Source organism: Semicossyphus pulcher, unplaced genomic scaffold (assembly GCF_022749685.1).
Source record: "Semicossyphus pulcher isolate SPU_LCO1_2020_fin unplaced genomic scaffold, fSemPul1.0.p SCAF_6, whole genome shotgun sequence".
In the NCBI taxonomy this organism is placed as follows: domain Eukaryota; kingdom Metazoa; phylum Chordata; class Actinopteri; order Labriformes; family Labridae; genus Semicossyphus; species Semicossyphus pulcher.
Genome location: NW_027211737.1, coordinates 8073509 through 8092301, shown reverse-complemented (window position 1 = coordinate 8092301; position 18793 = coordinate 8073509). Strand labels below are relative to the sequence as shown.

General features: G+C 42.0%; 1 protein-coding gene across 1 annotated transcript in view; it reads right to left on the bottom strand.

Annotated features, from left to right (window-relative positions):
* The window catches only part of LOC138610948 (calcium-binding protein 7), a 29328-nt gene extending 10816 nt beyond the window's left edge, over positions 1–18512 (bottom strand). The window contains exon 1 of the mRNA XM_069683836.1: positions 17697–18512. Coding sequence (XP_069539937.1) covers positions 17697–17805 — 109 coding nt within the window. The 5' untranslated portion in view covers positions 17806–18512. The remainder of the gene's footprint in view (positions 1–17696) is intronic.
* Between the last annotated feature and the right edge of the window lie 281 nt (positions 18513–18793).

The following is an 18793-nucleotide window of genomic DNA, read 5'->3' as shown; positions in this document are numbered from 1 at the left end:
TGACAGATCTCTGTGTCGCACGCCTGATTAGCACACAAAAGAGCAGAGCGGGTGATGAATCTGAAGATAGAGATGATGTAAATCAGATGACATGAAATATCTGTAATCTCTCTTATCAAGCGTTCGCTGGCATCACAAACTGTAATGCGTCACACTGTCGTGTAACAGTCACATTCAGGCTCAGAGGCCTGACTGAGCAGGCTAGATTAGGGATGCCTTTAGATTTTAAGTCATCAAGTAGTTGTTACAAGTAATTGATAGGCGACTCGACTTGTTTTGCATTTTATTTAATGTTCTAAATGTATTAAGGGGGATCAGGAAATGGTTTGAGTTTCAGGGCTGAAAAAAGCACGCTGTGCTACATTACAGAGAAATTAAACAAAATCCACACCTTTAAAGTTTTACAAGCGCATGCACTAAGCTAGCTGCCTGATAGCGACAGTGCTAACAGCACAATCAGTAACATTAATGATTTAATGAGCGTGTCAGCAACAAGACTGAGCATTATTAATCACAGTATAACACCAACCTCCTTCTGCTTCGGTCCTCCTAACCAAAGTTGGCGGGACTCCTGATTTCTTTAGGCTGATTCCGTTAGCTTGAGCCTAGCTTGTTGCGGCTAACTAGCTAGCTAGGGAAGAATGCTTGCTAGCTGTTGTGGAAATGTGCATTAAACTGGTGCTTTCTTAATTGTGCAGCAAACACAATACACGTCCCGCTATACTTAAACCTAAGCTTATCTGGACACTCTCTGCTGACCACTTTAACTCAATAATAGGGTTGCCAGGTCTGAGTTACAAAACCAGCCCAATGGCCAATAAAACCAGCCCAATACTAAAACTCAAAATATACCCCTGCCAAACCATATACAGTGCTTTGCCAAATGCATTATAAAATACACAGATTGATTAAACTCAGACGGTCACAGAGGTGGGTGAGAGGAGGATGTTTTAAAAACTGACATCCATCATGAACAACCCCCTGCATGAGACTGTGTGGTCCTTAAGCAGCTCTTTTTGCAGGAGACTGCTACACCTGTATTACACCTATAATACTAAAAATAAAGGACTTTCTATTATTCATGTAATTTGCATGCGAAATAGGTCCACCCAACCAGCGGACAAAATTGTCCGCTCGCAGCAACACTTCAGAAGTAGCCCAATGCCCCTGGAAAACCGCGGACCTGGCAACCCTGCCCAATGACACATGGAAAAATGCGCTACAATGCGGCCACAGCAGGCTTCTTGCGTGTCCTTTTTTTCTAACTTACACACAGGAAGCGTTACTAATAGCGCTAAAAGACGCACAGGCAGCAGATAAAGCGCTGCTCTTGGATAGATATTGGTTCTTTTTTTTTTCTGTGACCATCACACCCATCAAAAAATAGAAAAACCCAACTAAAATGGACTAACCTTTGCTCTGGCCTAATCTAGATTAAGGCTGCCCTTTTAATAGTCGACCAAACAGAATTGTGTAAACGCATTGTAGAGTGGGTTTTCTGTAAATAACAAAACAATAACTGGAAGCTGTGGCTGAATAGCAACCTTCTAGAAAGACAAATTAAAAATTCAAATATGAATAATGACTTTCCGATCTCAGTTTTTACAGCCAATTAGCCATTTTATATTTACTGAAGTGCAATACTGAACAAATTTTATCAATCCACTGCCAAGCCTTGAAAAAAGGAATTGCTTCTCTGGTGATTTGTGTCATAACGGCAACAAATGGCCGAGCCTCGGGCAAAAATCCACAGCGTGACAGCCTGCGACAAATATTTTCAGTTGGGGAACAAAACATAAAACATCACTGATGGCTGGAAGCAGCGTGTGTCATACTGTGTGTTATGTGCTAGCAATGCTTCAGGACATAGTTTGTATTAATCAAGTACATGTCCACAGAATAGAAACCCTGCCACAGGGACAAGGCTGCTTGGCAAACATCTATTACAATAGATTTCATCTGCACATGCAATTCATAAAACCCAGCAGTCACACATTCGGCTTCCCCTGCAAAATGTCTTACAGGAGGAAAAGTTTGAATCATGGGGAGCTGCAGCAGCCTGTGTTTTTCCCTCCCTGGGCATGATCTAATGGTTTATAGAATAACAATACCTCAGTATCCACCTGAGGTCCCTGCTCCTCCTGTTTGCTTTGGAAAGAGGGGCTTCTCTCCAGACACTTGCTGAAAAACACATGTTGCAGCCACGCAGGAGGCAAACACACTCTTAAATGAGGTGCCAAAACAGCTCTGGCAAATACTCTGTCTCCCAAGGACGCTTTATTTATTGATCAAACGCCAAGGAGAGCAAAACATCCCTGCTCGTGAATGGTGTATGGAATATTTCAGATAAAAAGTTTGTATAGTGTAATGAAATATGTTGTTGTGGGAGGGATTTCATACCCTGTCACGAACATTCACAGAATACAAATGCGATCCATGCTGCGTGGACCAGAATATAATAAATGGCTTATCAAGTCCTGTGAGATACGCAGCAATAAGGCTGGAAATATGTATAGGCGATACAAATATATTATCAGAAACACTTGGCTCAGCTTGAAGATAGGATAACAGAGAGCTACTAGAAGGAAGAAATCTCAAACCAAACATAATCCCCTTTCCAATTTATCAGAAAGGCTGACTAATCATCCTCCAGAAGAATTCATTTCTTGTTTTGACCACTCACAATCTAGATAGAGCGCTCCCTCTTTCAGAGTTTATCTTAATTATCCTCAAGAGACACTACTATATTCTCCCATTTTCACCTCACTCTTTGAGTTTAAAATGGGCCAAACTAACATGTATGCCCCCACAGTGACTCCTTTGTAACTGAGAAAGTGCCTCAGACAGAATCAAGACGGTTCCCTCTTCCTGCCTGTGAATAAACGGCTCCAGTGAAGCTGTGATATCAGTGTGTTCCTGCGCAGATGAGCTGCATAATGCTTCTCAATCAATCAAAGGGAGGTAGTTGGCATCATGTAGCCTTGGCATGAATGGATCCAATACGAGGCGCACATAATTAAAGCAACAGTGGGAACATGAAAGTGGATTGTAGCGTCTGACCCAAACTACTTTTAATGTTCCCAAACCAAATGATAGTGCGAAAAAGTAAAATAAAGAAGTGGTTAGAGGTTATCCTGCTGCTGTTTATGCTGTTTGCTTATTCCTCATGTTGTGTCTTAGTGAAACTATTCTTCTTGGATAAAGTGAAAGAGAGGTGATTACAAGTTTCCAAACTCTGTTCATAATCAGTTAACCATCACATATTAAGAGTCAAATCCACAAATCCTCCCGTTTGAGAGTCTGACACCGAATAATGTTCGGCAGTTTGGATTTATAATTAATTGAATCTTGTGTTTTTGTTTTTCATATTGAAATCCCGCGAGGATGAAAGGCACCATGAATGTGTCGTGCTGCACTTGAATGCACCACAACAAGCTGTAAACATGAATTCGCAGATTAACACCAAAGAAGTATTTAATGAGGAATGTGCTGGCAAACAGATTTTAAATATCAGAAAGACATGGATCTTCATAAACGTTCATACGGAGTCACGTTTCCTGAGATGTGATCTCGTGGGACGGCATAAAAAGCATCTCACTTTAAGGAAAAGTCGTGCCTACGTATGTTAAGCAAGTCATTCAATGCTGTTGCACTTAGTTTGCCAGGCAAGGTCAAAGTCAGGTGACCCTCTCCATTATGCTAATATAGGCGTGTGAGCTTTTTACCACATAACCTTCTTCGACATGGTAAAAACAGTAAGATAACCTTGATCAAGATGGTAGCAATAGTCAGGTGACCTGCATTGTCATAGTCAAGTGAGCTCCCTCATTGTGGTTTACAATTATATTCATGTGTTTAACGATAAATCGTTAGTTTGGATAAGAAAAGATCATGGTTTGGGTTAAAGTAGGTGTGCTGGGTATGTTACGCATGTAACTCAAATAACATTAGTACATTAGCAAGTTTACAGACTACAGCAGTGACTTTTATTTTCAGTAACAGTCGTCTCTATGGTTGAAGTCCTGTGGTTGTTCAACACATCCATCCAGCCGGACTTCCTCCCTCTCTGGACTTTGTTGCATTTTGAATTACATCAGCTGATATTGTTGTCCCTAAGTCATATAAAATGACACGCGTCTCTGCACAATGAAGAACAGTAGAGAATAAATTGTGTAAAATGACATAATACAGTGGTGTGTTATTTGTGTGCCATTTGGATCAACCAGGCAGCTACTGACCACAAACATTGGCCTTATATTCACTCTCCCTTTCAGCTCTGTCTGGTTCATCTGACTCTTTAGTTGCTTAATGTGTTTTTGTGAACTGAAATAGAAACAGGTTTAGATTTTCCTTCATGTTGTTATGGCCTCTGGCTCTAATCTTCACTTAAATGTAACTTTATTTCCTTCCTAATATACATGGGTTTTTTTTAGATTCTGAATCTGCTGCTGAAGCATCTTCCACTCGGTCTCTGGGACCTCAGCTCTTGTTGAAAGCGTGTGCTGTTTGCTTTGATGTAGAGAGGTGCTTGTTGGCCTTCAAAGATCCGACGCCACGCGGTCCCCTGTGGCGTGATCCGACAGGATGAAAAGCCCAAAGTTAAGATCGTGAGCTGGGGGAGCTGAGCGTCTGAAGCTGAACTCCCACAAAGGAAAGGTGCAGAGTACTGCCGTGGCACTGCTCTCCCTGCACGCTGTCGTACTGTATGTCAGTGAAATGAACTCAGCCTAATGTTGTTTGCAGTTCACAGACTGTTCGGCGTCTCTGTTTGGCTGTAAGAGAATCACTCAGGAATGGAGCTGATTCATGAAGACAAATAGGAAGTGGAGTAGGGAAAACTTGGCATCCAACTTCTATGTGGTGTTTCTATCTGACCTAAGAGGATGTGACTATTAGCTGTATAAATTGAATAAAGAGAACACTAGTAAGAAGACAATGGGTGAAATGAACTCTCGTCCTCAGAACTGAAACAAATCACACAGAGGAATATTATCTCTAATTTTCGAGGCGAGCCTGGAACAAATCATAACGCCTCTTCAGGCTAAATTTAGCATCAGTGAAAACTTTTGCTAATTACAGGCGGTGCACTTTGAGCAGCACAGGGTAATACCGGGGCTTTTGTAGCCGTGAAGTGTCCGTGAATGTAATCCAGGGCACGTTTTTTTTTTTGGAGCCACAGATCCTGTGTGCCTCAGTCAGACCTGCATCTGCTTAGGACTGCTTTGGAGCGGTAATTGCAGCACACCCACTCTTTATGTAAGACCTTATCAGTGTGAGAAAAACACAGCTTTGCTCTGTGTGTGTGTGTGTGTGTGTGTGTGTGTGTGTGTGTGTGTGTGTGAACCTCAGGTGACTATTTTTAAACACCCATAGCAACCTTAATCCATCTTTAGCTGGATATAGGCTGACTTGGGCACCCAGAAGATTTGAATATTACCATAACGTGCTCTAATAAGGCTCTGGGGTATTCTGGGGGGTTTATGGCACAGCTGAAGTCGTCTGTGTCTTAAGGAGAAATCCCAGCTCTGGGTTTGGATCGAAATTTTTCCTTCATTCTGGAATTTAACGCACCTCGCCAGTGCCGCTCGCCATACTGACATGACCACAGGGAGCAACTATAAGAGGGGGAAAAAAAGTTGGAAAGGTCGAGGTGATTCATCCTCAGGAAGAAAAAAATTCCCCAGCCCACTTCTTCTTGAACCCCACTTGACCTTGAATGATTGAAGTCAGTGAAAAGCTGTGAAATTTCAACCCACCTCTGTTGCCTCTTTGGGGGGGGGTTCTGTTCCAGCAAAGAAGAGGAATCATTTATCCATCTTCATTCTTTTTCCCTCTCTGGCTTTAATGTTTCCAAAGCTGCAACTTTTCATCATCACAGCCGATATCAAGCTGAGCCGCTGCCAATATCCACAAGGCAAAAACCCGTGAGAAGCGCCTCAAACAAAGGTCAGAAGTGAACAATCAAAAGCCTTCGCTATGCATTACAGCTCAGCCAACACTCCTTCATCAGTTCCACCACGTTAGCGCTCGCTCGCATATGGATGACGCCACCGCTGGATTTTGTTTTTGTCTGCTGTAGACTTTGCAATATTGCTCATCATAGGGAGGAAATATTACCCGGGAGAAAAAAGCACTTCACCTTCCAGAACTCATCACAGTTAATTTCACAGGTAATAAAGTCTGCTGGATCCACTCCTACGTGGCAATCGATCAAAATGGAAATAAATGACTTCACTTCAACCTGCTCGACAATCTTAATCAAAGCATATCATGATATTCTTCGCTCACCTGAACCACGTTTTCCATCAAAAACTCAAAACTAGGATTGTTTACATTAACTGATCAACTGAGTTTACACAAGGCTGTGACTGTTGGCGTTATCCCAGTGTCACAAATGTTCTTACTCCATTTATTGTCAATATTGAAGAGGCTGTCAAACAGCAATAAATTCCTCTTAGCAGCTTTTAAGGACACTGACCAACATCTTCTACCTTGTTTGTTTAATCTGTACAAAAACCGAGGTGTAAAAATGGCTGATTGTTATTGTAAAGGAGGTTATGTCCCTGCTTATATCATGGTCAGGGACACTAAAGGCCCAAACTCACTGAAAGCGATCTGTGAAGAGGGTGTCCTCACCATGGAACCAGCAGAGTTTCAGCAAAAGGTCACTATTTAGCACCAAACCCAGTGGAGGGTTTGGTTTGGAGAGGCGGTGGACGGTATGACCTTTTTATATCGTTGATCATTGAAGAATTGAAGTATTGGGAATTTAATCTTCCGAAGATGGACCAAGGACCTTTTGAAGGCATCGCATGTGGAAGGCGTCCAAGTTTGTAATATGCCTTGTTTCTGCCCCATAAAGCGAGGCGTGGCAAATACTGCATCATATACTGCAACCTTGGTCTTGACCTTCATACTTTTGTTTTCAAAACCCTTTCTGCAGAGATGCCCAAGGCTGAGGAGGCTTTGTTGATGCGGCTGTTTATTTCAGTGTCAAGGGAGCAGTCTGAGAAAGGCGTGTTCCAGGGAGCAGGACTGAAGTAATTAAAGGCATCCCCATCAGACCCGGATCTTATTCTTGGTACAGCAAGAAGACCTCTGCCTGGTCTCACAGTAGTCTTACATTGCCTTACTTTGGAACGCGTTGTACCTGTGCTGAAGAAAGAGCAAAATTATGATGGGACCAGTTATGAGAAAAAATTGCTTTGGATCGTTTGAGCAATGTTCCTTTTTTGCGACATAGTGTCAGGAGGGAAGTTCTTTTTGTGGAACATTTGAATATGAAGCAGCAAGCCCTGTGTTCAAAGCTGCTGAGTACTAGCAATAGAAAATGCCAAATAAAACATTAACAGATAAACACAACCTAAGGTAAGAAGACCCTGACCTTTAGGATAATAACGAGCAGAAGCATGTACTGACTGATTATCAGTGGCATAAGGATAGACCCCTGCGGAACACCAGATCATTTTTAGTTTCTGCAGATTCAGAACTACTTGTTGAAACAAAAGTTTCTGTCCTTTCAGTGGGATGAAAACAGGTAAGGAACAGGACACACTAAGCCAACTGAAACATGCAGTCCCTGAATGAAAATGCAACAATCAACAGGCAGAAGTGAGATCAAGCAACTATACGAAAATAGACTCTTTGAGTCACTGTTGATATTAGCTCATTGATTACTTTTATGAGAGCTTTGTTCTTTGTTGTGTTTGAGTTTTGATGTTATGGTTGACTCTGAAACCCATTGGTATATGTTGTGTTTATACTGAGTTTAAAGATTATTCCATCTGTTTGCATACAACTTTCTGGCAAGCATTATTTTTGCTTTGAAAAGGGAAATGGGAAATTGCTCTGTAATTATTAATTACAGATGGAACTAAGTAGATTTTTCTCCAACAAAGGTTAGATTACAGCACACTTGAGAGAATTAGAGACACAGCCAGTCTGCAGGGAGCTGTATTTCTTGGTCACTTATAAAGCAATAAAAGAATCTTTTGAACACTTTGTAGGGAATCAAGGGAACAGGTGCAAGACTTTTGGCGCTGAATTGATTACAGATCTCTGGAGGTAACAGGTGAGGATGTAGACATTACTTTCAAGGCTGTAAATTGGTGCGAGGCCAGATGTATTGCTGCAGGAAGTAAACATATTATCTCTACTATAAGGGACTTTTACTCTTCAGAAAAACCCCAGCAAAGGGCACACACAATGCGGTCATAGAGAGAATCTCATGAGGGGCAGATTTGGAGAGATGATTATGATCATGTTGTTATACATCTCAAAATGTTTTATGTTTTTGTAATCTCTTTTCTTGATTTCTTCTCATTTATTAATTACAGTTGCTGGTATATTTTGGAAGCCTCTCCTTTTGGTATTTATGCTAAGCTATACAGACATTGGAGTGGTATCCATTTACATCACTTAGCTGATTTACTTTGTAGAGGACAGTTTCTGAACTTTATGCTAAGCTAACTGGTTGCCCATACTGGCTTCATGTTTTCATGTACAGTCATTGGATTGGTGCATTTTCTCATTTAACTGTCCTCTACAAAGAAAATGAACTAATTCTCAAAATGTTGAACTTTTAGTTTAAAGCGATTTTAACTTAATGAAAATTAATTCATTCATGTACGTACAATTAAAGCCTAAAGCCTTTTTTGTTATAGCAGTAATATGCAACCATGCTTTGGTGCTGGGCCACTTCACCCTCTCAAACGGCTCGTGTCTGCTCGCATCTGTACCACCATCTATGTCAAGTAGAGCTTTTTCATATGCTGCCTGTCTCATCCAAGCAGGTGATACAACAGAGAGAGACATTTTGAAATCTATTCCTGCCTGCCTCTCTGGCAGTCTGGCAGATTGCATAAGACGACCTTCCATCATGCAGGTAGAGCAGGAATGGTTGAGGATTGAGTTCCGGGAAGACGTACAAAGTGGGATTTATTGCTCTCTCCTGTTACACATCTGTAATGTTATAAATCCACGTCCTGTTCCAAGATGGATGAAGTTAATCTTCCTGTCTTGTTTGTGTTTCTGACTTCACCCTGGGGTGAACAAAATCTATTTGGTGTCTTTTTAAATGATATTCAGAAAAGCATCTAAGGCTCTAAACTAATAGTTATGTCGAGGTTTTCAGTGTTCTCACTCACGTGCAACAATATCTCACAATCCTGCATCAGTGTTTTATGGAATAAAAAGTCACAAATCCATCACCACCAAAGTCACTTCTGAAAATGAGCTCTGAATATGTCAGACTAGTAATTTAACAATTACAGCATTCAGTGCTGTTCATGCCGCGTGTCTGTCTTCTTTGTTAGTCATTAACAAAAGCCAGCTGAGTTATAAACCAATGTTTGCAAGACTTGTAACACTGTCAAAAGCATTTGAGAGGCAGAAATTGGAAATGTAATTGTGTTGGCAGCAGAGAAACACTTCATTTATTAGCTTGATTAACTTTTTCGTTTGGATATTGTTTGAGAGAGAGAGAATGCTTTGATGAAAAGTTCATTGCAATTTTCTGCAGGAAGGTATGAAAAGCTCTCGTCTATGCAAGGGGAAACAAACACTCTGTTTAGGGGATCCAATTTAAGGGTAATACAGGATGTTATTTTCTGAGAGAGAACAATAATTGAACTAATTCTGGCTTCCTGGGAGAGCGCCTTGCTAATAGCAGTCAATAACTGAAATGGACAGGAGAGAAAATGCGCGTTTAGGTTTTGTAAACACGGCTAGATTGTTTGCACCCTCCAAAACTCCTGTAAATGAGCCAGCACATCCGTCACCGTTGTGATTGGTCAGTTTGTTTTGTGTTTTAGTCCAAATCTTCTTAGCAGCATCTGCTTTAAAATGGTCTCAGTTGACCCCTTGGAAGTACGCCCCCGCAACGCCCACTGATTCTGCAGCAGCAATACGTTATGTGCATAATTTCTGTCTTGCCGAGCAGATGCCGGTGTCTTAAAATATCTTCATTTGTATTCATGTAAGTATTTCCAAAGGAGTGGAAGTCAACCCTCCACCTCAGGGCAAACGAATGAGTCAATGTTTCTGCTCGACTCCTACTGTAGCTGCAGCAGAAAAATCAAGATCGCCTCACAGGCAGTTTCTGCCATTAGGAACGCAGTGGTGTCTTTAAGTGCAGCTGTCAGTCAAATCATTTTGCAAAGTCCCAAAATCTCTGCCAGGGAATAACTGAAACTCTTAAAAATGAAACCCCAACGGAACGTGTTAACTTTTTACTACTGAATGCAAACCACTTCTTGCTAAATAAAATGCAGCGTGGGAGTCTGAATATCCTTAAATTCATGTCAACGACTCAATGAGACACAAGAGGAGAAACAAAACTTCCCAATTAGTCCTGTCTACAAGCCAAGAGTGCTCACTGTCAGAGATCCAGCATCAACATGCACAGACTTTTCCTCTTTGAGAATCAATGGTTGTTCGTTGAAAGATTTTAAATTCAACCTAATGAACCAACCAAGGTTATTTTTCTCTGACACACATCAACCTCAGCCTGAACTTCATATCGCAATCATTCATTTAGGACGTCTGCAAGTTATTGAGATAAATGATGTTAGCAAAGGTACTCAATGCCCCCTTTGAATGATTGATTTCATCCTTTTTTGCCCAATTCTCCTATGATGTTTGAAAGTAAGATTCAAAAGTTTTTGTTAAGGGGTTAGAGAGTCAAAAAATATCATGTTAGGTTAGTACGGCTACAAAGACACTAAGTGGAAACAAAAGAACGTGATGTTTCTGCTCGGCCTGCTTTTTTCTCCTGCGAGTTTTCAATGCAAGCGGAGATTGTTGATTGAGATTCCATTGCTCTGTGAGGCTGAGGCCCACTTCAGCATAATCTTGCTTTGAGCTAAAAGCTAATGTCAACATAACGTGCTAAGAAGCTAACATGCTCAAAGGCTAATTAATCAGGTTAAATGTTTGAGTGTGATGCAGGGAGAAATGGGAATGAGTTTTATTTGGTGGTAAAGCATTTATCACTGCTGGTGAAGCTAGAAGTGAGGACTCACCAAAGTTAAGAATGGCTGTACCAAATTTCCTGACAATCAATCCCTGTGTTGTTGAAATATTTCAGTCTGCACCAAACTGGTGTAGAAGCTAACCGACAGACGGACTGTCCTCTCATTTCTGACAAACAGTAAGCTCTTTTAAGAAGGTCATCTTCTTCTTATAGCAACACATCTACCAAAGCTTGCAGCACGCCTACTGCACACTACAATTATCTCTCTCTATCAAGTAAATGAAACACAGTGATTGCATGCTAATAGTCCTTGATTCAGTAATAAGACGAGGCAGACCTTTCCATCATTGCATCACTAAGTTAATGGAAAGTACAAGTTGCTTAAAATCCAACTTGATTTTGGTCCCCATTATTTTTTTCGAACACTTCCTGTTTGCAACGTGTCAGCTTCCTGTCTCTGGGGGGGCGGGGGAGATGACAGCCCAATCTGTGTTTGATCTGCAGACGAGGAAAGCCCCCCTCAGTCTTCCAGCAGCACGAACAAATGAAGAGATAACTTTGTAGGCTGTCTGATGGAGATCAATGCAGACAGTTACTCTGTGAGTTTAAGAAGCTCCTTGAGAGATTTTCCCCCTGCTGGGGCTCCGTGACAGGTTTGTCTCACGATTCGCTTTCATGTTTCTTTGACAGTTAAAAGAAAAGGCTTTCATGACCAACCAAACACACTGGAACTGGAAGTGAGCGAGGAAAAACAAAGTGTCATTAAAATGTATCAAAGATATGAATCCATAAATAAAGGTATGAACACGTTGGCATATGTTGAGGAATGTTTGATATTCTGTGTCCAGCTGCAGAATAAAATGGTTTAGTCCATCAAATATGGCCGCCTTCCAATTGAAGTGAATTCCCAGTCTGCTTCTGTCCCTGTTTTTATTTGTGCTGCATTAATAAAGTTGAATGACCGAGGTAACTGGTATTGAAAGAAACAAAAAAAAGCATAAAGATTAGGATGGTTACAATATTTGGCTGACTCAATTATACCTGTAGCTTTTACTACGTCCCTATTAAATTAACAGCTATTATGTTCCTGTTATTAGCATAAAATTGAGTTATTAAACAACAGGTGAATATCCTCGTCTGAAAATGAGACCCCAAGTCTTAATGAGATTTCCTGTCTTGATAAAAAAAAGGATTAAAAACCTTTTGTTCTGCTTTTTCTAGCAGTTTACTCGGTACATAAATTCTGTTTTTACACACGGACCCAAAAGAATGAAAGTGTTTTGAGGTTTTTGGGACAACTCTCCTGAGCATCAAAGAGAATTCTGGCCTATTTTATTAAATGAATTGTACAATCCAACTCCCCTAAAGCAAATTACAAAGTTTATTTCTATTGACAGGCAGATCTAGGACTACATTTCGTTCTATTTTTAAGCTCTCGATGTGATTCTACGCCTCCGAAAATAACAAAACAGTGAAAGAAGCGCCAGAGTAGCTCTGCACTGAAACAATAAATGAACTGCACTGATCACAGCCTTGTCGGAAAGATGCAAACATTCTGCTCCCGTCTTATCTTGTGCTTGTGTCTACAGGAAACTCCTGGCGTCTGTTTGCGTGAGCCTCACTCTGGGACCTGTTACAAATGCTTTAAGCTCAGCCCTGGGACTTTTCTGAAGCTGGCTCCAATAGGGCTGTTGTTAGGCAGCGTGGAAATGGGCTTCCCACTTAATTCCACCTGCAGCGATATTGACACTGAGCTCTGTGTGTGTGTGTATTTGTGTGTATGAGTGTGTGTCTATTAGTGGTGGAGGAGGTCTACGCTATATCCAGCTCCTGAAATATGACCAATTGTTTTTTTTCCGCCCCTCTTGTGTAGGCGGGGAAATGGAGAATATGGAGTCCAGTTCAATTTATGCTCGCATCATTGTACATTAAGGCACTTGTAACCACCCCCCACCATCTGACACACACACATACACACACACACACACAGATACAGAGGCTTATCCAGCATCAGAAAAATAGCATTTTGTTCCAATTATAGCTCTGACAGCCTTCTCGGCCTCAAAGTATGGCGCCATTGGGCCAATCCCCGAGGTGTCCAAGCCAGTAATTGAAAATCAAGTCCTTGGCTATGCGTGCCAATAGGCCAGGCGCCTCCTGAACCTATACATGCACTCGCACACACATTTCCACTAATGTGCAATTTGGTTTCGTGACAAAGCTCTGTCTCCCTGCTGACAGAGCTGATGTATGTGACACCTCAGACTTCCAACCAATTCCCGTCCGTCTCTCAAGAGATGTGAACGATGACGAGACACGGAGACTGACGCTGGTGCAGGTGTTCGGTGCATATTGTTATTTAGAACATGTATACCTTTACAATATCCGCAATCTAAGAACCATAAAAATCATAAACCCTTGTGTTTTGTTGAAACTGGCTTCTCACCTCAACAAAAGACTCTTCAGACTTTAAAGTTTGAAGCTGTAACCACTCCCCGTTTCACATACTTGCCTTGGAAGTTTGACGAAGGTTAAAAAACAAATCAAATCCAGACATGTTTCATGTTTTACCTGTTATATGGATACATATCAATTAATATGCGAGTCATTTACTGTCAAACAAGTACATAGTGAACAAGGTCTCACTCCCTCTTCGGATTTGCTGATGGTGCTTTGATAGGATTAGTCCCTTTGTTTTATACTAGAGAGGTCACATAGATCTACTTGGGATTTCAAAGCTTAGTTCTGCATAAAAGATACTGTCCACAGTAACCACAGAGAGAGAGAGCACATACAAATCCACAGTGCTAAACCTTAAACTTTACAGCTGAGGCCTCCAAGAACCAAAGCAGAGGTAGTAGTCGACTTCTGAAACATCCTCAGTTCATGTTAATGAGCTCTTTACATGAAGCTAAATGTTCACTCACAAAACAACATTTTTTTAAGACTGTATGGAATTGTAATGAGTGGATGTAGCGAGCATGACCATGCCATGCTACGTCTCCCTCCTGGTTGACCTCTGAACTTCTGCCTTTGGTTTTTGTGCTAAGTGGAATTACTTACAACTTACTCTCAGGATCGACACGCTAATTTCTGTCAGACAAATGAAGGCAACGATCTAAAACCACTTCGCCTCAGCAATGATTTTCAAGGCTTAAATAAAGGTTTGAATGAATGATCGGTTGCCATCTCAGCATCTTGTCAGTCAAGGTAGCAATGTCCTAAAGCGTAGCAAGCTTTATCATCCAGTTTACTCTATGAGATCATCATTAACAAAGGAAACATCATGCAGTATTGAAGAAAGACTTAAAACCATTGGTTGTGACCACAAACAGAAAATGTTTATTGAGGTTGTGACGCCCAGCAATGAGTGGTCACATTATTGTGTTTAATTATGTATATTTTGAATAGCTGCAGAAGAGACTTATTTATTTCATTTGGGGTTAATTAATGTTGTGAGCTGAATTACATTTTTCACCACAAGGGGGCATCTCAGCCTGGTTAAGCCTGCAGCCGACTCTCGTCTTCAGTCTGGCAGAGGCAAGAGAAGGACGCACTTTTTCCTGTTGCCGGACTCATTACAGGTGAGTGGCACGTTAAAAGCACACAGGTGGCCCAAATAGTTTCTATACAGTGTTTCCTTCTTCCTGTGGTTATCCAGAATGTATATGTTTGGTTACAGTTTAAAGTTTTAAAGAGTAGCGTCGTAGGATTGACACGGCTAAAGCAATTAGCTAAAAATAATGTAAGCTAGCTCCACGCACAGGGCTTGTGTATTTCATTGTCGTTACTTTGTCTCTTTATAAGACTCACGTTAATTAACCATCTAGGAAGGCATCTGTCATGTTAAAAACTGTTTAGTAAGCGTGTGTATGTTTTGAAGAGTGTAATGTCTCCTGCCAGCCTTGCTATTGTTTGAATGGCATTTCCCATTCTGCTAATACATACAACCAGTCTATCTGGAGTCTGATATGCAACTTCTAGTGCAGTTATTAAGGCTGTAAGCAGCGAGATAAATCTATTTTATTTTCATTTGTACATGAAACTGTTAAAGAGCATGTGTATTGTGAAAATAGCTATTTTGTTTGGAGAGACAGTGAAATGTGTGATTAAGCTACCTGTTAAAGGGTTTGTGTTTAACAATGTGAAATTATCAGTATGGTTTAAAGTACAGGAAAAGTCCCACAGGTCCCCAGAAACTGGGGAAGAGAGTGGGGATGACGCACGACAAAAGGCAGAGGGCGGGAGTTGAACCCGGGGACGCCGCATCAAGGACTGTAGCCTCCGTACATGGTCGCCGATTTAGCTGAGCCAAACCGGCGGCCGCTACAAGCACTTATGGAGTCTGAGGTTTTGAGCTGATAAAGAGGCCTGACCCTTAAATGGAAAGTTCTGCTATAGAATGTTTAAACACCAAAATGCAGGAGAAAAATGTTATAATTGCAGCTGCTTGAAGAACTGTGCTCCAGCTTTGAGCAGCAAAGTATTTTAAGTAATGTTTACCTATTAATAAAGCAACAAAATCACCCCTGTCACATTTCTAATAGCTGCCTTCTGAGGTATCTGGCAGGCAAAGCTGTGACCCTTAGTTACACTCTCGACAACAACAGCAACACTCAATCTCCTCTGTGACAGAGCCTTTAAAGCCTGCCTCCCTCACACCCTGTAAGACATCCCTCACACTGGATCACTAATGCTCCACAGCAGCTGAAAAAGGCTCTGTCACCGCTGTTAACCGTGCTTTACCTCCGGCTCGGCTGTTCTCCCCACAAAGCATCCGACTGCTCCTCCAGTCAAACTGCCACTATAAGTCGGCCCTTGTAAAGTCAAAACGGCTCACTCTGTCTTTGCACGGAGCGGCTGCGGCGACACAGAACAAAGTGGATTTGATAAATAAAAGCCAAAATGAAGTGTTGTCTGTTTATCGCACGCAAAGCTGGCCGTAAATTAAAGTGTGAGGGCGAGAGGGAAACTGAGACTCCTCAGTCTCGTAATGAAGAGCTTCTACAAGCGTCAATAAAAAATGACTGAAACATGAGATGTCTTTTTGTTTCTGTGCTCATTTCTGTCATGTAGGGCCTCTGCACTGAAAATAACATCTGACAATAAAAACTGAATGATGCAACACTCTAATCAGGGGCATGACATCATGCAGAGATCACTTCTTCAACTGATATGTCGACACTTCTCTTTTATCACAGGCTCATTTGTTGTCAAAGCAAAGAGAGAAAAAGGTACAAAAAACAGGAGGCAAAATGGCACCTTAAAGCAGCCAGCTCTACTTTGCACCAAACTGTGTCCTTCCTGGATGTTTCTGCCACCGTGTGCGCTCTGAAACAGGTATTGCATCAAAGCTACTGAGGCAGTTCACTGAACACCTTTTGGGAGTCGAAACCAAATCATATTTGGTCTTTTTCACTCGACTTTTCAATTAATATCAACCCCAGCGCTGAATAGCATGTCCCTTCCAACCTTATTGTGTGTGTCTTTCCTCGTTTTTAGATGAAAACATAACCGTGTGTGTTAGAGAGAGAGAGAGAGAGAGGAGTGTGTGGCTGTGTTATATCAGATGTTTGCCACTCCAGGCTCAATTAACAGTTCATTTCTGCACCCACTGATTTCTAACAAGAACCGGCTTGTCTGTCATCAACCAGGTTTTTTTAAGACATACATCACTTAAAAAGACTTATCTCTTTCCCCTCCTAACAATATGTGCATTATTAAGGCACTCAAGGATGAGGGGTGAAACAGCAGGGATACATCATCCACCTTACAACGTCAACACACTGAAAAAAACACGGCAACAACGCAAGAACTTCCTGTCATCACACGCGCTCTGGGATTTGAACAATGTCCCAGGGGGCCGGCTGCTGGGTGGTGATGTGCAGATGTCGCAGGTCCACATCACAACTGCTCCAGGCATGAATATTGTCAGCGTACTGAAAAGGCAAATTGCTCAGAATAGTTATTTTGTCAGGATGCTTGTTGCAGGTGTGTTGTGCCGCTGCAGGTTGCATTTTCATTGTCAGGCAACTTTTCTTTAATCAAAAGAGGGTTTACACTGGAGATCATTTAGCAGTTGTGTTGTAGTTTCCAAAAAGGATAGAACACTGAATATTTCTGGAGCTACAGAAGCTCTGTGTCTAGACTTAATGGTCCAGTGAAATCGAGCCCCCTTGGACCAAATTTCCAGCAAGGGGCTTTCTGCATCTAGTTAGAGCCAGTGCATCACCGCCGTCCACAAGAAGCAACACTTTAAGGCAGAAAAGGTGCAGGGAGGCCTTAATTAACTCAACCATATCAGATCAACGCTCGGTGTGAATATATGTGAGAACAATCATCTGAATTAGCTGCAAATATCTACTTAAAATTGGAGAAAATTGGATACATTCCTATAAGATGGCAATCTTTGAGTAGCATTGATAAGGAAGTGGGTGATTATTGTTGCACATATTCAGTTTCATGTATCATGATAAGAAAAGGAGATTTTTAAAAAAATGAATCCTAAAAGAAGCATTTTTTTTTTTTGCTGAAAATCAAGCAAATCTTTATCCTGGTGCCTGTCAGTGGATCTCTGAGCGCTATCCAAGGTGCTGACCGCGCGTCTGTTTGAATGAGCTCCACCACAGCCACATACACTGCCTCTGTGAGCATGTTATGAATTAAACACCCTCTTATATTACTCGAGCACCCTCAGGTAAAACACAAACGGGTAAAATCTCACCTTCAACTTCGTCTTCCGGCAGGTTGACCGGCGCGCTGTAGGAGAGGATGTCCGGGATGGTGCAGATCCCCCGGTACATCAACGTTGAGGTGACTGGATGCATCGGCATGGCTGCGACCTTTGGGTGCCACCTGCGCCCTCCACATACAGAAACGTCTACAGAGAGGAGCCTGAGTTCCCCCCACGGTCACCGAGGGAACGGGGGAGCGAGTCCATGGATGGGGGGAGAGGGGTGAGGTGGGAGACGGTGGATTCCGCAGCGTGTCCGCCGAAATCTGGCTTTTGGTCAATGAAGGAAGAGCAGGAAAATGTTGCAGGTGTCTTACCTCATTGCAGTTTCTTCATTTGCTTGGGAAAAATCCTGATAAATACACAAAGTCACTAGATTTTCTAATGAACTACCTCAGACCGAGACAATGCGCACAAATATGCATCACTATTAACCAAGACTCCTCCTCTGAGCTAATCAGTGCACGTTGTTTTTCTCTGCTGAAACCGATCAATCGATACACATTTGTAGCTCATCAATCCACTGATTGTCTGTCTTTTTTAGTCCCACTGTTTGTCCGCTGCGAGCAAATTCATGCATCCACTTGTTGGATACGTGCGCTCACTTGACGCACTCCGTTCTCAGCATCCAGCCACCTTCACAGAGTCCACAGAGAAAAAGAGACGTGCTACACTTTAAAGATTAATGAGAAAATAGCGTGAAACTGTGACAGGTGAGCGCGTGTCCGGATCCTCGAGGACAATAATCGCTCTCTAGCTCTTAATTGGTCACGGGCACGAGGGCGAAGTGCGATCCAGTTGTTCCATGTTCAGTGGAGGAGTGAGGGAGTGTTTTTGTGAAAGAAGCTTTCTGTGTGGATCTGATATGGAGTCACCCACCCACCCTTTCTCTCTCTCTCTCTCTCTCTCTCTCTCTCTCTCCACCGTCACTCTGTCTCTCATACATACGTCTGCACACACACCCTGTATGGGTGTAATAACACACAAACACTCCCTCTCTCTCTCTCTCTCCCTCCCTTCAATCTCTCTTTGTTTTTGTTCAATCACTCTCCTCGTGCGCAATCTGGCAACGCACCGGTGTCAGACTA